The 22,613-nt window shown below is 47.1% G+C and overlaps 1 protein-coding gene and 1 pseudogene across 2 annotated transcripts; one reads left to right on the top strand and one right to left on the bottom strand.

Moving 5' to 3' along the window:
* Positions 1–6,510: 6,510 nt before the first annotated feature.
* On the bottom strand, positions 6,511–17,232 carry CXCR2 (C-X-C motif chemokine receptor 2). 2 transcript variants are annotated; one of them, XM_058532967.1, is made up of 2 exons: positions 17,120–17,232; positions 6,511–9,925 (listed from the first exon to the last, which is right to left on the bottom strand). In XM_058532967.1, exon 2 carries the CDS (start codon positions 9,898–9,900, stop codon positions 8,836–8,838), a length of 1,065 nt encoding a protein of 354 aa, XP_058388950.1. In that variant the 5' UTR covers positions 9,901–9,925; positions 17,120–17,232; the 3' UTR covers positions 6,511–8,835. The 2 variants fall into 2 exon arrangements, with proteins under 2 accessions (XP_058388950.1, XP_058388951.1); XM_058532968.1 differs by lacking the exon at positions 17,120–17,232 and adding an exon at positions 14,759–14,857.
* Positions 12,834–13,637, top strand: LOC131399014 (large ribosomal subunit protein uL11-like; annotated as a pseudogene).
* Positions 17,233–22,613: the final 5,381 nt, after the last annotated feature.

Below are 22,613 nucleotides of genomic sequence, written 5' to 3'. Positions count from 1 at the left end.
CCGCCCCCAGTTTTTTTAAATGTCCCTTTACTCAATTCTCATGAGTTTGATAAAATTCTCTCCTTGCCCAGCTGCTGTATCCATCTGGTTCCTGCCGGGATCTCATCCATCCAGGGTTCTCTATAAAGCTGCATTACAAGCGAGGAGCCTGTTTTAAACATGGAACATTTCTAGAAATGCTGCTCTGGGACCTTTGATGCTTCCTAGTTCTTTTTTGGCACCTTAGTGCTTAAATCATTTGAGACTAAGGTGATGTTTTTCAAAAAGCAATTTTACCAGAAAATGAAGTTAAAAAAAAACAAAAGAAAAGAAAATATAAAGGCATGGAAATGGGCATATCTACAAAGCCCAGCCTCCTTGTCTGTAAGGAGGCCTACACCGTGCTGGCCTGGCGGGCACCATCCACAGATGATCAGGCCTCAGTTTCCCCATTTTTGGAAAAATCCCACGCCAACGAAATACACTGAAACAACGCAAAACTGTGTGAACTAACCATGACTATTACTCTACCCTCCAATTCTCTTTAACAATAACTCCTGTTAAAAGCTTGGTTTATATCCTCCCAGATATTTTTCTGAAAACTTATAAACCCATATATATTATAATGTTTTTACACATGGATAAGCCATGTGCTACACATGCTGTTCCACTTTCCTTTTTCATTCAACATTATTTCTTGACGATCTCTCCATGTCCATTCATATAACTACCTCATTTTTTTAGAGATTTTTGTTGTTGTTGAGGAAGATTGGCCCTGAGCTAACATCTGTGCTGCAGATGTTAGCTCCTCCATTTTGTATGTGGGTCGCTGCCTCAGCGTGGCTTAATGAGCGATGTGGAGGTCCGCGCCTGGGGTCTGAACCTGCAAACCCCGGGCCACCGAAGCGGAGCACACGAACTTAACCACTATGCCACTGGGCCGGCCCTTTAAAGATATTTTTTAACAGCTTTATTGAGGTATAATTTACCTACTATAAAATTCACCCATTTTAAGCAGGCGATCCAGTGATTTTTAGTAAACTTACAGAGTTGTACAACTGTTACCACAGTCCAGATTTAGAATATTTCCATCGCTCATAAAAGAACCCTGGCACCTGTTTTGCAGTCACTCCCTGCTCCATCCTGAGCCCTAGGCAACTGCTCATCTGCTCTCTGTCTCTATAGATTTGCCTTTTCTGGACGTTTTATGTCAATGGAATCATAGAATATGTGGTCTTCTGTCCTGGCTCCCTCCACTTGGCATCATGTTTTTTTTTTTTTTTTTTTTTTTTGGTGAGGAAGATCAGCCCTGAGCTAACATCCATGCCAATCCTCCTCTTTTTGCTGAGGAAGATTGGCCCTGGGCTAACATCCGTGCTGATCTTCCTCTACTTTATGCGGGATGCCGCCACAGCATGGCCTGACAAGCAGTGCGTCGGCGCGCCTGGGATGTGAACCCGGGCCGCCAGCAGCAGAGCGTGTGCACTTAACCACTACACCACAGGGCCGGCCCCTTGGCATCATGTTTTTTAACCTGTGTTTAAACCACCGCATTCAATATATTCCATGGCGTGGACGCACTTTCATAGTTTATCTAACCAATTCCCTACTGATGGACAGTTAGGTTGTTTCTAAGCTTTGGCTTTTATAAATAATGCTGCGACGAATATCTTTACACATTTGTGCCCCATGTGGGTATTTCTATAGGGTAGATTTCCAGAAGTGTGACTCCTGGATCAGAGAGTGTGTGCACTATAATAGATAAGATCAAATTGCCTTCTCTAAACATTGTACCTATTTACTCTCCTACAAGTAGCGGGTGATAATATTGCCTTCTAATCTGGTGGATTCTGACCCCAAAACTATAGGATGTGGAGCCTCTACTTGACCCCCTGCAGTGGTTCCTCGAAATGACTGGGGTTGTCCCTTTGTTCTTCTGATAACTTTCTTCATATTTTTTCCTTTATTTCAATGATTAAAAGCATTTTTTATTGACGTTTTAATAGTTTATAACATGGTGAAATTGTGGGTTGTACATTTTTGTTTGTCCATCACCATATATATGACTCCCTTCACCCCTTGTGCCCACCCCCACCCCCACTGCCCTGGTAACCACAGTCCAGTTTTCTCTGTCCATGTGTTGGTTTATATTCCACATATGAGTGAGATCATACGGTGTTTGTCTTCTCCTTCTGGCTTACTTCACTTAACATGATACACTCCAGGCCCATCCATGTTGTTGCAAATGGGACGATTTTGTCTTTTTTTATGGCTGAGTAGTATTCCATTGTATATATACGCCACATTTTCTTGATCCAATCGTCAGTCGAGGGACACTTAGGTTGCTTCCACTTCTTGGCCATGGTGAATAATGCTGCAATGAACATAGGGGTGCATAAGCCTCTTTGGATTGTTGATTTCAGGTTCGTTGGATAGATTCCCAGTAGTGGGATGGCTGGATCATAGAGCATCTCTATTTTTAATTCTTTGAGGAATCTCCATACCGTTTTCCATAGAGGCTGCACCAATTTGCATTCCCACCAAGCTGTGTATGAGGGTTCCTGTTTCTCCACATCCTCTCCAACATTTGTTGTTTTTTGTCTTGGTGATTATAGCCATTCTAATGGGCGTGAGGTGATATCTTAGCGTTGTTTTGATTTGCATTTCCCTGATGATTAGTGATGTTGAACATCTTTTCACGTGCCTATTGGCCATCTGTATATCTTCTTTGGAGAAGTGTCTGTTCATTTCCTCTGCCCGTTTTTTGATCGGGTTGTTTGTTTTTTTTGTTGTTCAGTTGTGTGAGTTCTTTATATATTATGGAGATTAACCCCTTGTCAGATGTTTTGCAAATATTTTCTCCCAGCTGTTGGGTTGTCTGTTCATCTTGATTCTGGTTTCATTTGTCTTGTAGAAGCTCTTTAAATGATTAAAAGCATTTTTATTGAGAATAGCGCACAGACTACAGATTGTAGAAAACTTATCTTTATAGCTTAAAGATTCAGAATACGACGGATCGAAGGTATCCGTGATCTAGGGAAAGAAAGAGAATATTATCAGTACCCTCAAAAGCCCCAATATGCTCCTCTCTGATGGACTGACCTTAAATAAACATTCTCCAAACTTCTGTGGTAACCATTCCTTTTCTTTAAAGTCTGCACCTAGGTTTGTGTGAACGATTTGTGCGGAGTCAACTTAGTTCACTGGAACTCTGTTTCCCCAAATTCCTGTCCTGGCATAGCTCCAGGCTAATGTTGGCCAGAAGAGAGTTTTGGGTGAGATTTGGAAGGCGAAAGTGGAGCGGAAGGTGCATTCTCTTTATGCTCTGGAAGGTCGGCGCAGGGCACCAGACGCCATTACATGCTGTTGCTATCTGCTGGCCCTCCCCGTCCGCAGCCCCTCCCACTCCCCAGCTAGGTGTGTGCTGACCTCTGTGGTGTGGGCGTCGGCTTCTCCAGCAGGTGGTCCCTCCACATGTTGAACTTGGAGGCTGAGAGAGACCAACGCAGGTTTCCATCTCTCCTCGAAGGTTCCAGCTTGTCCTCTCTATTCTCCATATTTTTTTTTAAAATTATTTTATTGTGGTCATATTGGCTTATAACACTGTGTAAATTTCAGGTGTACATTATTATATTTCAGTTTCTGTACAGACTGCATCGTGTTCACCACCAATAGTCTAGTTTCCATCTGTCACCATATATACGTGCTGTTTACCACTTCCATCTCCCCAGACCCCTTTCCCCTCTGATAACCACCAATCTGTTCTCCTTATCCATGTGTTTGCCTGTTTATCTTCCACATATGAGTGAAATCATATGGTATTTGTCTTCTTCTGTCTGACTCATTTCGCTTAACATAATACCCTCAAGGTCCATCCATGTTGTCGCAAGTGGGACAATTTTGTCTTTTTTAATGGCTGAGTAGTATTCCATTGTGTATATATACCACATCTTCTTTATCCATTCATCAGTCAATGGGCACTTGGGTTGTTTCTAAGTCTTGGCTATTGTGAATAATGCTGCGATGAACATAGGGGTGCATAATCTTTTTGAATTAGTGATTTCATGTTCTTTGGGTAAACATCTAGTAGTATTCTCTGGTTCATGTGCATCTTTCCTTCTCCACTGTCTGCCCTGCCACTTGCAGGACCCAGCACCAGAAGCAAAGACAACAGCTTGACCTAGACTATTTAACCAGCTCCCACAATTGCATACAGTAAAAGCCCTGTAACAAATCCCGCCTCCTAGTGGTCCTGCTTTCTAACCGTACTCTGTGATAGAGCATGTGTCTCAATAGAGAGTTTAGTTTTCCTGTCTTTGAACTCTGTGTTGGGCTCTGATCGTCTCTTTACCTGTCCTGACTGCTAGCTCGGGACAGGGTAACCCCATCTGAGCCTCCCACTCAGCCGGTATCCCTGAGACTCAGCTGGCCCTTACCTCTGTCAGATGACTGAGACTCCAACAACCCCAGCGCTGGGCACAGATGGGTCCAGGCACTGAAGAAGTAGACAGGCCCTACCTGTGCGAGTGGGATGCTCTGAGAAGTTCATATACGTATTTTCCCATCTATTTCTAAGGTGCCTGAAATGTCACCACTAGAAAGGCAGAATATCTGAAAAATGAACTGAACTAGGAGTTTTTATTCCAGGTCTACTGCTATCCAGCCGTGAGATTTTGGTCAAGTTGCTTTGCTTGGGCCTCAGTTTCCTCATTTATGTATTGAAAGGGTTGGCCCGAGAGATTTCCAGGTCTCTCTGGCTCCACTATCGCATGGGGGTGTGGTTCTCCACGTGGGTCTGTGTGCAATGAGTTTCAACGTGGCATGTAAACTAGGAGTCCTTCTTCACATCACCCAAGGGAGCCTGCAGGATGTCCCGATTTAACGAACAAATGGAGCCCATCCTGCAGCGACCAGGGAAGGATTGCCGTGGAGGAAGACGTCATAAACTCGGGGGACAGAGAAAAAAGACAGATGGTGTTCGTGTAAGTCGAAGAACATTCTGGAAGCAAGAGGGGCCAGCCCAGACTGGGCAGGCAGATCCATGCAGAAAGGTGCTGGGTTCTGACACAGTGACACTCGGGAAACATCGGAGGGAGGAAAGAAATCAACAACTCAAAAATCCAGGTCCTGGATTTGCCCTATCCTAGCGATGGCTTGGTTAGCAGATTATTTATGCCAAGACTGTCTTTATGAGAAAGAGAGAGAGAGTGAGAGACAGGGATAGCTACTAACAGAGCTCACATAAGTGCAGCTCAGTCTCTGCCTCACTGCTTCTGGCCTTATTGCATCCTCTTATTTTCCTTGTAGAAGAATGTTTCTTCTAACCCTTGCTCAAGGAGGAAAGAGCCGACTCCCAGAAGCAGAGCGAGACTTGGTCGGCCTCCTCCCACTGCCAGTCGTCTCAGGGAGCCGTCTGGTCTTCCACCCTGCCCAGTCAGGACACCCCTGGGCCCTCTGGCAACTAGGGAGTCTGGTAAATACACGTTCCCTGCCTCTCCCTCCTGCTGAATCAGAAGGTGTTCTGAAGGCTCGGCCGGGGCGGCACAGTCATCCTCGAGGCTGAGTTTAGCACCGTGTCTGGCATAGAATGAGTTCAGAACAAGGGATTATCATTGCTGAATTAATCCGGTTTGTTGAATGCAGAAGGCAGAGCACTTCCATGAGTTGGGAGTGGTGGTTACCTGCCCCTTCAGCACTCTGGCTAAGAGGTTTGCGCCTGTCTCCCTGGAGAGGCCTCTTTTCACAGCCCTGGCTGCTGTCTCCCTGACTTAGCGCTCAGACAGCTGTTAACATGCAGGGGATTGGAACCTGGTGAAAGTTTGGAGACGGCGAAGCTCAATTCCCCTGGCTTTCTTTTGTCCTTAGTAGGCTGCTCAGAGCCAGAGAGACCCTTCAGAGACAAGCTCTATGACCAAGAGCTTGGCCAGGTAGGGCTCTGTTTTGATTATGGCTAAATCCCAGAGCCCTGAAACAGTAGACATTCAATAAAACCTGCTGAAGGAATGAGTCAAATCCTTTGTTTTGTCTGGGTGACGTGTTATAAATCATTTCCCCATTCTGCACGGCTGCCCTTTGTCACACCCTGAATGATGGGTGTGTGTGTGTTGGGTGGCAGAGAGGACAGATGGAGGGAGACTTACAGTGGGAAGTGCTGGCTGAGCTCAGGAGAGCTCTCTGACTTCCTGCTACCCCACCTGGCTGCTTTAGTGGACTTACTCGATGCTTCTAAATCCACCCTTGATGCTCTTGATTACTGTTCCACCCAAGGACATGAGAAGCACTAGATGATCCCAGGACACATTTCCTTCTGTAATGCGTGTTCAGCGGCCAGAGGCTTGGGGTGGAGACGAAGGAGGCTAGGTTAGAAAGGCTAACCTCTCTCTCTACTTCCATCCTTCTCTCTACGTACCCAACAGACAGCAGAGGTATTGCTTTATCATAAAGATCTTCATTCAGGGCCACTGCTCACCCTTGCCCCAACTCTCTGTAGCAGTTTGCATGCAAGTAATGAAATACCCAACTAAAAATGGCTTATACAAAAAAACATTTAATTATCTCACTTAATAAGATGTTATACGTAGGTTGTTCCAGGGTTGGTTCATTGGTTAAAGTTTGTCTTTTTGGAACTAGGCTTTTTTTTTTTTAATTGTGTTAAAATATATATACAATGTAAAATTTACCATTTTAACCATTTTAAAGCGTACAGTTTGGTGGCATTAAGTACATTCACATTGTTGTGCAACTAGTACCACTGTCCATCTCCAGAAACTTGTCGCTATCCCAAATTGATTTTTGTACCCATTTAACAACAACTCCCCATTTTCTCCTCCACACAACCCCTGGTAACCACTATTTTACTTTCTGTCTCTTTGAATTTGACTATTCTATTTCCTCATATAAGTGGAATCATACAATGTATGTGACTTGCTTATTTCACTTAGCATGATGTTTTCAAGGTTCATCCATGTTCTAGCATACATTAGAATTTCATTCCTTTTAAGACTGAATAATATTCCATTGTATGTCTATACGACATTTTGTTTATCCATTCATCAGTGGATGGACATTTAGATTGTTTCCACCTCTTGGCTATTGTGAATAATGCTGCTGTGAACATCAGTGTACAAATATCTGTTTGAGTCCCCACTTTCAGTCAATTTGTGTATGCCCCTAGAAGTGAAATTGCAGGATCATATGGTAACTCTATGTTTAATTTTTTGAGGAACTGCCATACTGTTATCCACAGTGGCTGCACCATCTTACATTTGCACCAGCACTGTACAAGGGTTCAAGTGTCTCCATATCCTCACCAACACTTTTTATTTTCTGTTTTTCAATTATAGTCATCCTAATGGGTGAGAAGTAGTACTTCATTGTGGTTTTGATTTGCATTTTCCTTATTAATAGCAGTGTGCTATTTGTATATGTTCTTTGGAGAAAGAATTTTTGAAGAGAAATCTGTTTTTGAATTGGGGTTTTTAAAAATTTTATTTGTTCTGTTGAGTTGTAAGAATTCTTTATAGATTAACCCCTTATAAGATACATGATTTGCAAATATTTTCTCCCATTCTGTGGGTTGCCTTTTCACTCTGTTGATAGTGTCCACTGATGCAGAAAAGTTTTTAACTTCGATGAAGTCCAATTTATCTATTTTTGCTTTTGTCACCTGTGCCTTTGGTGTCATATCCAAGAAATCATCGCCAAATTCAATGTCACGAAGCTTTCCCTCTGTGCTTTCTTCTAAGAGTTTTATAGTTTTAGCTCATATGTTTAGGTGTTTGATCTATTTTGAGTTAATTTTTGTATATAGTGTAAGGTAAGGGACCAATTTCATTCTTTTGCATGTGGATATCTACTTTTCCCAGCACTGTTTGTTGAAAGATTATCCTTTCCCCATTGAATAGTCTCGGCCGGCCTGTTGAAAATCATTTGACCATTTATGCTCAGGTTTATTTCTGGGCTCTTTATTCTCAGGTTCTTTTCATCCTTTGGCTCCATCAGCCTAAGTGTGTAGGGCTTTTTGCCTCATTGTCACACAGTGGCTGCCTCGGCTCCACACATCATATCCTATAATCATGTTCAAAGGCAAGGACCAAGAATGTGTGTGTTTGTGTCTCTCTCTTTTTAATCAGGAATATTTATCAGGAGGCCCCAGGCCCCAGCAAACTTCCTCTTAAGCAATGGTGCTCTGAAGCTAGTTCGTATCTTCTTGTGAAAGCAGATTATTACATTCTCTAGAATTTTGTGAGCTGGTTGCTAAACACCAGCACCCTTGAAATCAGCAAGGTGGCAGAATTTATACAGGGAACTTGGTGAATGCCACAGGACTTTTTTCCCCAGAAGAATGGTTTACCAGCCCACTGTTGCCCTTAAGTCTTACTAGTCAGAACTGGATGACACAGCCACTCCTAGCATAAGGGAGTCTTAGAAAGTGAGTATCTGTCATTCTCAGCCTCTCTCAAGGGAGGCAGACTTACCCAGCAGGCTGGGAAAGGGAGAGATGCGGAGGCACCAATGGTACTGCCACTAATGGCTCCCAATGCCCGGAAGGTTTTGTAGTCACTTACAAGAATGTCTTTTAAACGTCTCAGAAGACAGAGTGCTGTGGGCTCAGTGGTCGGATGGACAGAGCTCTGGCAGTTGCCATGGTACTTTTGCTAAGGGGTGGGGCCCCAGGGCAGGCTTTCTAAACCACACGGTGGGGGCCTGGTAAGGACGCAGCCTCAGCAACTTCCTGTAACCACAACGGGGGCCGCCTTGACCCAGAGACCGAGGACAGCCAGTGGACGTGAGGCTTGGGATGGGATGCTGAAGGGAAGGGAGGAGCCCTGAGGGGCTGCAACAGGGGCGGGGGTCTCAGAGGGTGGTGGAAGTGTTCCCCGAAGAGGAACCAACAAAGGAAGGCCTGCTATCCTTGGGCAAGAACTCCTTGCGGATAAGGCCGTGGATGGCCAAGATCTTGAGGAGTCCGTGGCGAAACTTCTGGCCGATGAAAGCGTAGATGAGGGGGTTGAGGCAGCTGTGGAGGAAGCCCAGAATCTCTGTGGCATCCAGGGCCCGGCCAATGTCGTTGCGACGCTCACAGGTCTCCTTGATGACCCGGAGCCTCATGAGGGTGTCTGAGACCAGGACCAGATTGTAGGGCAGCCAGCAGAGCAGGAAGACGAGCACGACAGCAAAGATGACCCGCATGGCCCGGTGCTTCTGCCCCATGTGGGCCTGAAACAGCGTGCGCAGGGTGAGTCCATAGCAGAACAGCATGACCAGCAGCGGCAGGAGGAAGCCGAAGGTCTGGGGCAGGACCCGCATCACCATCCGCCATTTGGTTGTGTTGGCACCCAAGTCCTCGTAGCAGACTGGGCTGGAATAGGGTGGGTAGACGGCCTTGCGGAAGAGGAGGATGGGCAAAGACAGAATGAAGGACAGGGCCCAGATGCCTAAGCATATGAACTTGACCCAGTTCCGCTTCTGGGTCAGCGTGCGTGTGGCGTGGACGATGGCCAGGTAGCGGTCCACGCTGATGCAGGCCAGCAGTAGAATACCGCTGTAGAAGTTGACTTCCTTCAGGAGCGAGACCACCTTGCACAGGGTTGTGCCAAAGATCCAGCCCTTTGCCTTGGAGGCGGCCCAGATGGGCAAGGTCAGGGCAAAGAGCAGGTCGGCTATGGCCAGGTTCAGCAGGTAGACATCGGTGACAGAGCGGCTGACCCGGCTGTATAAGACCACCAGCATCACCAGCGAGTTACCCAGCAGGCTCAGCAGGAAGACCAGGGTGTAGATGACGACCACGGCGTACACATTCACTTCCAGAGTTTCTGGCCGGCATGGGGCAGAGTCCGGTAGAATCATGGGCAGGTCAGTGTTGTAACTGTAATTACCGTAATCATACAAGTTCACATCGTTGAAGATGAATTCTCCCATATTGGAGGTAAACTTAAATCTTGGCCTAGAGGAGAGAGATGAGCGTTACTGTAGAATAAAATCTCCCCAGATTCTAGCCCGTCTGCCAGTGAATCTCAGGTAGGATTCTTTGAGTAGGCTTGTATACTACATGGAAGTAGCTTTCACTTCAGTAAGTGTTGGGGGCCCTAAGGTTATGAGACACATTTAGTGATGAATGGTACAGTTCACAAAAAGAGTATAGGTCCCTTCAAAGTCAGAGAGGGGTTCTTAGCACTATCCACAGCATTGCCATCACCCAGAACATTGTGGAAACTTCCCTTTGGTTAATCCCTACAGAACATGCTGTCTTGGATCTCTCAACAGCAAGCATCTCCGATTGTTGAGGCTGAATTTCATGTCAGAAACACAAGGTACCCTTCAGTCCTCAATCGGGATTAAACCCAAAATCTCATGGGACATCCAGAAAAAGATCAAGGTTTGACTATAAGGCTGAGAGAGGAATCCCTTTGTCCAACTTTCTGAAAGTGATTTGAAAAGAAGCGTTCTGGAAAAGCAGTTTGAGCGATCGTAGCATAGTTTCAGGATGCTCAAGTTTAGAAGAGAGTTTGCTCAGTTAGTGTGGCCCAGCATTTTCCTCTCAGGATGCAGGAGTATTGACGTAGTTTGAAAAAATATATTAAAAATCATAAGTAGGTGGCTGATGGACTGATTCTTCAAGTGGGTGGAAGTGTAACAGATTATCTTGGCAGTTCTGGGCAGGGGTGAGCAGAGAAAGCCAGTATGCTCCCCCACAAGAGGGAGGGACAGCAGGGAGCAGAGAAAAGAGGTGGGGACACACTACTCTTGTTTTGGTGGCTTTTCAGTCCTGGTGGGGACCCTTCCTGTCCTGCCAGTGTGTGCCTTCATCCATCCCTGACTCCTCAGCACCCCTAGACTACCCCCAGGTCAACCCACCTCTGTTGGCTCTGCCCTTGTTATGGGGGGAGCTTCTGGGGGAAGCTGCTGCCACTCTGAAATATTATCCCTGTTTTCAAAGAGGAAGTAAACTAAAGTAACTACTGAATTAGCTTCTTTTTGAACCACAAAATATATCACCATCATGCCATAGGACCGTGGTGTGACCATATGCGAGTTTGTAACCCACCTCAAAATGGAGCCCAGTGTTAAAGAAAAACATAAAGTAATTACTTTACACTCACTGGGGTGATCATAATAAGAAAAGATGGACAATAAGGATGTTGACGAGGATGTGAAGAAATTGGACCCCTCATACATTGCCGACAGGAATGTAAAATGATACAGCTGCCTTGGAAAACAGTGCAGCAGTTGTTCAAAAAGTTAAATATAGAGTTCCCACAAGACCCAGCAATTCCACTCCTAGATATATACCCAAGAGAATTGAAAACGTATGTCCTCACAAAAACTTGTATGTGAATATTCATAGCAGCTTAATAGCCAAAAAGTGGAAACAATTCAAATGTCCATCAACTGAGGAATGGATAAACAAATTGTGGTATACACATACAATGGGATATTTTTCAACCATAAAAAGTAATGAAGTATGACACACACTACAACATGGATGGACCTTGAAAAAATTACTCCAAATGACAAAAGCCAGACACAATGGGCTTCCTATTGTATGATTCCATGCACGTGAAATCTCCAGAATAGGCAAATAGGGCAAGACAGAAAGTAGATTGTGGTGGCCAGGTGCTGGGGGGCAGGCAGATGTTAATGAGCACAGGGTTTCTTTTCGGGGTGATGAAAACTGTCCTAGAATTCGACAGGAGTGATGGTTGTGTAACTTTGTGCATATACTAAAAACCACTGAGTTGTATACTGTGAATGAGTGACTTTTATGGTTGTGTGAATTACATCTCAATTTAAAAGAAGATTAACCAAAGGTGTATAGCCTTGCAAAGCAAATACAAATATTAAAACAACAACATCAACAACAAGAAAAGTCTCGGGAAGCTTTTCTCTTTAGCAGAAGACGGTCTGTTACTGTCAATCATACATAACAAAGAAGAAAGCCGAACGGGGTTCAGAGAAACTGGAAAAATAATGCCCTTTTCCTCCAGAGTGAAAGACTTCTTAGCCTTCACCTTCCTGGGAAGGCATTACTTCCTCCCCTAAGTGATGGGGGCTGGATAAATTGCCTTCTCGGCACAGGGAGACCACAGACAAAGCAGATTCGGTCAGTCCATGAACCTAGAAAGATGTGATGATGATGAGGGTGGGGCCCTCTCTGGCTGGGAGGATGGGGTGACAGTGGGAGAGGTGGATAGTAGAGCTGGCTCTGCCAGTGTTGTCAGCAAAATCTGCAGGAAGCCACTGGCTGTGCAGTCCCACGGTCAGAGCAAGTCTGCTCAGAGGCCCAGGGTTCAATGAAGTCACGAGGTCAAGGGTGGGTCACTCTGGGAGCAGAGAAGCTCTTAAGGGAACCAGTGACCTAAGAGAGGACCCAACTTTGAGAGTGGGTGCAGAGCATGATGGGTGCAGAGAGCTTGAGACCATAGAGAGCAGAACCGTACATTCATGAGAATCGGCTGTGAGAAGGCAAGGCTGGGGCAGCCTCAGAAACTGCCCCACCAGAAGAGGCAGCAGCAGCCTAGCATGTTTCGCAGAGAAGTCCTCATTCTGGACAATCCAGTGCTTGGCTCTGCTGGGGGTGGGCTCACGCTCCTTGGCATGAAGGATCAGCTTGAGGGTCCAGAGGGAGACCACGCAAGTCGGGACAGAAGGCAGAGAACTCAGGAAAGAGAACCAGTTCCGGGCAATGACCTCCCCCCACTCGGTGGAGAGTGACATCTTGTTGTTTGTTTTTTTTTTTTTAATTTACCAGTTTCTAGAGAGGATGTTTTGACAGTTAAAGGGAGAAACTAAGGGAAAGGAGATGACACATCTGAGATCTGCTTTGTGCCTCTCAGGTCCCTGATCTTCCTCGATCGTTACACATAGATATGAGTAGCCTCTGAGAAGACAGGCACCGAGAGGCTCACACACCAGCCTGTGGTCACACAGCCTGTAAGTGCTACAGCCAGGAGGCCAGCTAAGTGTGAAGGGCTCCATGCACTATTTCCAGTCTACAGACCTTCTTCTTAAATAAAAAATCACACCTCGGCTTTGGGCTTTCAGCTCAGAGGAGGCCAAGGTGCAACTTTCTTCAGTCATCTCGAATGTGGTTCATCCGACACGGGCCACCTCCACCATGTTGCCTAAGTTCAACCCCAACGAGATCAACGTTCTACACTTGAGGTGCACCAGAGGGAAGTCGGTGATACGTCTGCCCTGGACCCCAAGATTGGCCCCGGGTCTGTCTCCAAAAAAGGTGGATGATGACATCGCCGAGGCAACCAGTGATTGGAAAAGTCGAAGGATAACAGTGAGACTGACCACTCAGAACAGACGGGCCCAGACCGAGGTGGTACCTTCTGCCTCTGCCCTGAGTCCCAGAAGGACTCAAGGACCCACCAAGAGACAGAAAGAAGCGGAAAAACATTGAGCACAGTGGAACCATCACTTTTGATGAGATTGTCAACATTGCCTGACAGATGCGGCACCCATCTTTAGCTAGAGAACTCTCTGGAACCATTAAAGAGATCCGGGGGTCTGCCCAGTCGGTGGGCTGCTGTGTTGATGGCTACCACCCTCATGACATCATAGATGACGTCAACAATGATGCAGTGGAATGCCCAGCTAGTCAGGAACCACAAAGGAAAATGTTTCAATAAAGGATCATTTGACACCAAAAAAAAAAAAAAAAATCACACTTCATATATTAAATATATTTGTAAGCTAAGTCCTTGAGATATCATTAAGTCAACCTGTATATCATTCACTTCTGTTGTTTGATGTTTTGTGCATTGCTTTCTTTGCTATTCCTTCAGCCCAGAATGAAAGAAACAGCCATTGCAGGAGTGATAAACCAAACACCCTTGAACTGCTTGGCCCCTGCAGATCACCCAGTCACGTTCTCCAGAAACAAGCGGGAGAGTGACTCATTGAGCAAACTTGCCAGCCGCTTAATGACTCATGGTAATTCAGAAACTTTGTGGATGGGATGATTCTAATATATTTCATGAAAATACTATGGAACAGGCACGTGTATAAGATGTCAAATATTTAAGGCTATCTTTTTTTTTTTTTTTGTGAGGAAGATCAGCCCTGAGCTAACATCCGCCAATCCTCCTCTTTTTTTGCTGAGGAAGACTGGCCCTGAGCTAACATCTATTGCCAATCCTCCTTCTTTTTTTTTTTCCCCCAAAGCCCCAGTAGATAGTTGTACGTCATAGCTGCACATCCTTCTAGTTGCTGTATGTGGGACGCCGCTTCAGCATGGCCGGACAAGTAGTGAATCGGTGCGCGCCCGTGATCTGAACCCTGGGCCGCCAGTAGTAGAGCGCGAGCACTTAACCGCTAAGCCATGGGCCGGCCCCCAAGGCTATCTTTTTAACAACCACAAAAAATTCAAACCATCATTTTAATACAATTCCAGTATTCTTTCTCTCTATAAATATAACCCACACATATTTGCATTTGACAGAGGGGTGGAGGGACTCAAGGGCCAGTGTGTGGCCCTTCCTCAGCCCCAGTCCAGGCCAAAGCAGAGAGAGCTGGCTGAGTCGGGAAGGGAAGGAGGTGGGCAGTGAGTTGCCCTGAGTGGTTGTTGAAGAAGAGGGTAGGGAAGAGATGCAAGGCTCTCTATCTGGGGTTAGGGAGGCCTGAAGAGAGAGAATGAAGAGACTGAGGGGTGTGGGCGAGGCCCACCAGGGCGGGGATAGATGCTGGGATAAATGGAGGGTGGGTGTCAAGGTGGACAGAGGACAGAGACACTCTGGATGGTGGGAGGGGCGGGGGCTCCACAACTTACCAGGACTCTGGGCTCTTCACCTATAGGCCACCTCCAGGAGGACAGTGCCTGACTGAAAGGGCGGTGGTGCTGAGCACACACTGAAGGAAGTGATGTGGATTAGATTGCTCAATGCTGGGGTGGAGCCCCTGAGAGTTCGATATGCTTTTGATAATTTGAATAATTAATTCCCAGATCATCTCTTCGATAGGAGTCATTTTTAGGATAGGTGGAGTTCATACTGGGAAAGGACCTATGGCGTTTGTAACCAATCTTGCCGTTTCACGGATGAGGAAACTGAGGCCCTCGCAAAGGAAGTGGTTTGCCCAGAACCACACAGATTTCTCCCATCTTTGCCCTGATCTCAGCAGCCCCTGCCTCTTTCCACTGACCTGTCGGACTCTCCCCACACCTCTGGCTTCTCCATGCTTACTATCCAGCAGCGCTGCTGTTCTAGGACATCTTTCATATCTCAAAGGGGAACAGCTCAGGGAGACAACAGAGATGGAACTTAAGCTTCTGGCAAGCCTGGCAGCTTTCCTTCCAGCACCCAATGCCTCTTGTCTCCACCCCACCCACCCCGGGAATCCTTAAAGCCTCACAGATTCCTTCTCCAAGCCATGTCCCTTTGAGAACCCCCACCCAAGAAGGGGCCCCCTTCGACCTCTCGTTGTCTTTTGCTTCACTCCCCAGCCATCTGCTCTGACCATGAACCCCTCATAGGGCACTCTGCTCTTTCTTGGCTTGTACACTTGGCATTGGTTCTGTAGGAGCTACCACCTTTGGAGCCAAGACCATCTAATTTGGAAAGAAAGCCCTTTGGTAAAAGTTAAAATCCCACCCAAGTCCACACACATTTTTGAGAACAGTATTGAGGGACACTAAGCGTATATTTTGTCACATTTGCTGTTGATTACAACTGAAAGGATAAATACAGGGAGAGCAGCGAGCATGAATTCACCGCTCCCGAGCAAGCCCTCACCCAGCGAACAATGCCTTGATCCCTTCCTCTCCTCCTTACCCTAGCCTCTTGCTCCATGCCTCCCAAGTTCCACAGCGTACTCCAAGCCTCTGCAAACTCACCTAACCTGCCTTGCCCAAGGAAAGAACCTTTGAGCCCAACTGTTTAGCAAATGTAGTCTTTGTCAACTCCTCTCTTGCTCACGTTGGAGAAGAATGTGATGACTCCCGCCCAGGTGATGCTAAAACCAGAGGCTCAATACACACAGAGAGAGGCGGATGAGTGTGGTGGTTAAGAACCTTGCAAGCTGAGCAACTCTGGGCAAGTGACCTGTTTTTCTGAGTGTCAGTGTACTCATCTGTAAACTGAGGCCGATGATAGAATCTAACCCACCGGGTGGTGCTGAGGTTGAAAGGAGGGATTGCCCGTAAAGCTCTTAAGACATGTAAAGCGCGATGTTAGCATTTATTGTCATGATCGTGGTTACTGACATAGTTTATCTACCAATAGCATGCATCCCCAAGCAAGGGAAAGCAGCCGATCTGCTTGCCAGGCTGACTTCCACATACGTCTTAATTTGCTCTGACCTGGATAGCAATAGTCAATTAGCCGTGATGGTAAGTACCAAGTAGGATCTACTTCTGGGAAAAGTACATCCCAAAATTCATATCATTAATCCTTACAACCACCCATGAAGTATGCACTTTCTAAATGAGGAAACTAAAACTGAGAGTTAAGCAACTTACCTAGAGTGACGCAGACGAACTGGGTTTTAAGAAATTTTTTTTACCTGACCTCAAATCCTGTATTCTGCCCACCAGAACAAGGCACTGGATCTCAGCCTCGGGTTTCTGAGCTCTGCTAGGTACCTGTCTGTCCCAGACAACTGAATACAAGGTGTAGAAAGGAGGGCCCAGAATCTGACATTTTCTAGCTTGTCCACTTTATTTTCATTAGGCTGATTTCACTTCCACTGAGCCCACCACAGGCATACAGGTGGTGGGGGAAATAAAGAACCAGCTTCCAATCCTGTTATGGTCAGAGTGAGCTTGGACAAGTCGTTTCTCTCTGGGACTTGGAAAATGAGATTGTTCTAGATCTTTAGCTATTTACATTTAAATTAATTAGAATAAAATAAAAAATTTAGTTCCTCAGTCGTACCAGCCCCATTTCAAGTGCTCAATAGCCACCTGTGACTAGTGGCTACCATATTGGACAGTGTAGATATAGAACATTTCCATCATTGCAGAAAGGTCTTTTGTGTTGGGCTGTCTAGGTGAAGACTTGGTTATCTTTAGCTCTAAACTTCTGCAATTCATCACCTCAGTTCTTAGGGAACTCAGAGGAGGAGACTGACATTTCCAAGTTCTTTCCATCAGAAACATTCCCCCAGCAGCCCGAAGACTGAACGGCTCACCTACCTGTGGTTGCCACTCCGGCTGCTCTCGTTATTGGAGTGCCACCGACACCTCCGCTGTGACTCAGGGTGTGCTGGCAGTCAGGGCTGTCGGAAAAAAGTGAAACAGCATATATGGGGAAACTTCTGACTCAGGCTGCCAAGGGGGAAATCTGGGAGGCCCACCAGGGGAGGTGTCCCCACGGAGGAGCAATGACGTCAGTCCTGGGACTCTGACTCCAGGCCAGCGCTCCACCTGGTGATTCTGCAGCGAGCCCTAGGGATTTTCACGCCTCCCTCTCTAATGGCTTCTGGCGGGGCCTGCCAGTCTGAAGGTGGGGGTTGGCCTAGTCCCCCTGTGTCTCTGAGCCTTTTGAACCTGCACCTTCTTTGCAAGGAAGATGCAGGCAACCCCAGGCCCCAGCCGACAGACTTGCCTGAATTTGCACGCACACTTTCTTCCTTCCTTCTGGGGTCGGTGGGAGAAGTGTCTCTCCTTCTCTTTCTGGTAACTTTCTGCCTCTGGCTGTGGGACCCACTGCCTCTCACATCCTTGAGGATCCTGCCTCCATCCCTCAAACATCTCTCTCTCTCAGCTTGCTTATGTCTTTCTCTCCCTCCGTCTGTTCTAGGACTCCTTTTGCTACTGCTTTCTGGTGGTTTCCTTTTCACAGGCAAACTTCTTGAAAAAGCAGTGAGCAGCTGCTGTCTCCACTTGGCCCCTTCTTGTTCTCTGGCCAGCCCACTGCAACTGGCTTCCGTCCCAGGCTCTGCTGAAACAGCTTTTGCCAAGGTTACCAATGACCTCTGGGTTGCTAAACCCAATAAACCCTTTTCTTAAATACAACTGCTTTAATATGAAAATAAAGCACGCGTATTGTAAAGAACATAGGTGATACAAGAGCATATAAAGTAAAACCTGAAAGGTTCCCTGCCACCCCCCCGTTCACTCATTTCTTGTGTACACCTTCCAGACTTTCCCCCACGCATATATAATCATATGTCGCTTAATGATGGGGATACGTTCTGAGCAAGGCGGCATTAGGCGATTTTGTCGTTGTGCGAAAATCACAGAGTGTACCGAAGGGGAAACAAAATTTCCCACTCCAAAATGTGTCTCTTTAAGATGAGGATTACCTTAGGCTGATTATTTTTAGGAAACAAAAGACTCAGAAGGTTTTTCTTGTTACCTCCCCCTTAACTGCCTAAAAGAATTAGGATAAAAAACCTGTCTCAGGAAGCGAGCTGTTACCTTAGCACAACACGAACTGGATGATAGACAGGGAGGAATCTAGAAAAACCTGTTTGTTGGGCTCCCCTCTGTGTTCTTCTGTTTCTGTGTGGACAAACACTTGTTTTCCAAACATTTGCTCTTTTTCACCTACCTGTGAATTGCATTCCTTCTGTTTGAAGTCCTGACTTTCCCCACCCCCAACATTTTCTTTTGTCTTTAGTTGAGGATGGTATTTAAGGTGAAGTCTTCCGCCATTTTGGCAAGTTACTTGGTTTTCCTGGGTTTCTCCCGTGTATACGTTATTAAACTTTTGTTTGTTTTTCTCCTGTTAATCTGTCTCATGTCAATTTAATTCTTAGACCAGCCAGAAGAATCTAGAAGGGTAGAGGAAAATTTCTTCCTCCCTTACAGTACTTATACAACCTAGATGGTACAGCCTACTACATACCTAGGCTGTATGGTACTAATCTTATGGGACCGCCATTGTATATGCAGTCTGTCCTTGACAGAAACATTGTTATAAAGCATATGCCTGTACAAACATGTTTTCTTTCCTTAATAAAAATGATATTCAACTAGTTATATTGTTCTGCAATATATATATATTGTTAACAAGGTATCGTAGACCTGTTTCACATCAGTACATATAGATCCATCTTACTCTTTTCAGTGACAACATAATGGTCCATGGTAAGGGTGTATCATGATTTATTTGATAATTAACTTGTAGATGAATATTTAGGTTCTTGCTATGAGCATCTTTGGAAGTAGGTCTTTGGGAACTTGGATGAGTATTTCCGTAGCTTTGATGTAATTTTGCTGGGTCATATCTGTGCATGTTTAAATTTTGATAAATACTACAACATTGCTCTCCAAAGAGTTTACTCTCCCACCATCAGTTTATAAAAGGGCCTGTGACCCTCCATACTTGTATTGTCTCATATCTGTCGATTACATTAAAATATTTTCTCCCAGCCTGCTATTTGCTTTTTAGCTTTATTTATGGTGAAATGGTTACTGTTCAGGTCTTACCCTATTGGATCTTTGCATCAATGGATCCCGCTGACTCCATTCTCTCCTTATCTCTCCTGAACCTCTCTGGGCACATTTACTGCTTTATTTCTCAATTCATTCCTCAAACGTGGAGGTTCTGTCCGGGTCCTCTTCTCTACCCGCTCTCCCTATGCCAGCCCACCTGCCTCCTTGGCTTCAGCTACCACCCAAATGTGCCAGTGTCTCCTACTCCCATAGTTCCCAGCTTCTCTCCTAAGTTCAAACTCTTACATGCAATTACCTTCTGAACTCCCCCCTGAGGTCCCACAGGGGCTACACACTGAACATGTGGAAAATTGGTCTCATGGAATTCCCCGACACATATCCTCCTCCTCCTGAGCGTCCTCCCTTCTGCTCCTCTGCCCAAGCTGGAAGCAGGCACGCCCCTCATACTCCCCTCGCCCTTCCTCTCCACAGAGACTATCTCGTTAAGGTCTCTCTAGGTTATCTCCTCCTCATCATCTTCACTGACAGCGCCAGGCAACGCTCCAAACTACTGCCATGGTCCTGCGGGAGCTGTAGAGTTGAGAGGGCTGTTGGAGTCAGGATCCCAGCCATGTCACTTACTGGTTGTAGACTTTGGGCAAGTTATTTAATCCCACTGGGTCTCAGTTTCAGCATCTGTAAAATGGGGACAATGAGAGCACCCACTGCACAGCGTTGTCATGTGGATTACGCGAGTCTATATTATAAAGCGCTTAGAAAGGTGCTCGGCCCTGTTGACGGCTGCTGCCGCTACTCCGACTACTATTCTAAATGCTCTCTGCCTCAAGTCTTTTCCCCTCAATCCGTCCTCCATTCTGCTCCCAGAACGATCTTCCTAAAGCGTGAATTGGATCATGCGCTTTTCCTCTTACAACCCTTCCAGGACCCCCGTTGTCCTCAGGCAGAGTCAAACTTCCGACCCGGGCATGTGGTGCCCCTGTGTCCGACCCCTGTGTACTCCTCCAGCCTCCTTTCAGGCTGTGTTAAGAGGCCGGGGCTGGTGTGCCGAGTTAAGAATATGTGGAATGAGGGCCACAGGCCACCCCCATGGGGTCACCCAGTAGCTCCCTCAGCATCCCACCTCCCACTTTGGGGAAGTGAAACCAATGGGGTCGTTTTCATTGATTGAATGCACCCACCCAAAGGAAGTGGAGTCACAAGATTTATTATTTACAGATCCCAGGAGAGGGTGAGGGGTGCAGTGAGGCAGAGGAAGGGCCGTCCTCTCTCCCAGCTCTGAGTGAGCAGGAGATAGAGAGCAAGGTAGCAAGCCTCTATTACTTACAAGGTGGTCGGGCCTGCGGTCACTAATGCTTCGTGGGCTCAGCTCTAAGTAGCTATTTTAAAAGGTGCCCCTGAGGGCCGGCCCGGTGGTGCAGCGGTTAAGTGTGCGCGCTCTGCTGCGGCAGCCCGGGGTTCGCGGGTTCGGATCCCGGGCGCGCACCGATGCACCGCTTGTCAAGCCATGCTGTGGCGGCGTCCCATATAAAGTAGAAGAAGATGAGCGCAGATGTTAGCCCAGGGCCAATCCTCCTCAGCAAAAAGAGGAGTATTCGCATTGGATGTAACTTAGGGCTGATCTTCCTCACAAAAAAACATAAGTAAATAAAAGGTGCCCTGGAGAAGCAAAGCAAGAGTTTGTGGTGGACATCCTAAGCTCAGGTCCTTATAGAAACGTCCAGACTCTGGGTGTGAGCAGGGTCGTCATACCATGAAATGCCTCAGCAGCAACTCGGAAAAGCAAAAGTTGTTCCTTAAAAGTTTCAAAAACTCAGAAAAACAAAAGTTGTTCCTCTGATCGCACAGGCCACATCCCCTTGAGCCTTTGACTCTGGCCACAGGGAAGCTCTTGCAGATCCCCCAAGGGCTGTTCTGGTTCCGCCTGGGGCACGGCGGGCACTTTTCTCTTCCCGCCCTTTTTGTCTGTCTGGCCGACTCTCCCTTTGGCTTCCAGTTCAGCCCAGTTGCCCCCTCTCTGTGCTCTCTGCACCCCCGGAGCTGCCTCTGTCAGGGCTTCAACTGTGGGGTTTGTAATCCTGTTTGGGGTTTCTCCCTCCCCATGTGAGGTTCTTAAAAGCAGGGACCACATATCTGTAATCGCTATATCCCCAAAGCAGCCACAGTGTTTGCCATATCCCAGGTGCTTCATACCATTTTGCTGAGCCCTGAAGGAGTTGACAAGGTGGGGAAACTAACATACGTTGGAGCATCTGAGCGACACCTAATTTAAAGAAATAATTATGTCTCCCAAATTTCCCAAGGCGTCCCCAGTCCACGAGCACAAACGGAGTCCCTCAGCAGCGATAACCCCAGTGCACCAGCTCAGACCCCGTGTGTTCATGCTGGGCTTTGTCCCCCCGCCAAGTGCTCCCCAGGAATTTGGGGGAGTCTGTTGGGGGTGTCTCCCACCTGCTCCTCTGGGTGCTGCTGTGCTAGACATGTGGCCTGGACTTACTGCCGAAGCACTGGTGTCCTCACAGTTGCCACGCTCTGGGGTGGTCTGTGGGGACCCTGTGGAACCTTCTGCTGGAGGGCCGGGGGCTAATGAGAACTTTTCAAATGCGTTTGTGGAGCTTTTGTGCTCTCCCTTGGACTTGGTGGGGACTCTTTAGGGGGCGGCGTTGAGCTAGAGGCTGGTCGTCAGCATTGCCGTTCCATCTCTCCCGAACGGGGAGAAGGTCAAGTCCCCCATTCCTGGCCCTTGATTTCCTTTTGGTGAGTTCTCATCCAGGAGCATCTTGCTTCCTCTTAGAACATAGGCTGGGTCCCCTCTCCCCCATCAGTTCATCAGGCAGGCCTGAGCTGCACGCCGGCCGGGGTTCCTTCTAGAATACAATGTCTTCTGCTCTAATAACAATCCTCCCCTAAGAAAAGTATGTGAGCAGCTCTGACCTCCAGGAGGGGACCGCTCCCCTTTAGGGGAGGGGGATTCTATTGCCCCGGCTGCTCAGGGAGCCCCAGCTCTGCGCCCCACTCCCTCGGTTCCCTGCCCCCTCCTTCTCGCTGCCTTGCTAAGGAGAAGTTCTCTTCGGTTCTCCAGGGCAGGAACTGTTGCAAAACCTCTTGCTCCATGCGCCGGTGATGGGATGCAACTCCGGGCGGTCCTGACCCCAAGGGGCAGTCCACAGCTCTGGTCAGAGCCACAGGGTTGCCCAACCTCTGTGGAGGCAGAGGGGACGGCGACAGCATGCATGCAGGTCTGGGGCCACACAGTCCACCCCGGAGCCCAGGTAGGGCGGCTAATCGC

The sequence above is a fragment of the Diceros bicornis genome, chromosome 37 (genome assembly GCF_020826845.1).
Source record: "Diceros bicornis minor isolate mBicDic1 chromosome 37, mDicBic1.mat.cur, whole genome shotgun sequence".
Taxonomy (NCBI): Eukaryota; Metazoa; Chordata; class Mammalia; order Perissodactyla; family Rhinocerotidae; genus Diceros; species Diceros bicornis.
Note: the sequence above shows the minus strand (reverse complement) of the source record. Positions and strands in the feature narration are given on the sequence as shown.

Excerpts from the sequence above, each read along its gene's own strand:
- CXCR2 (XM_058532967.1), bottom strand. The coding sequence starts at position 9,900 with ATGGGAGAATTCATCTTCAACGATGTGAACTTGTATGATTACGGTAAT.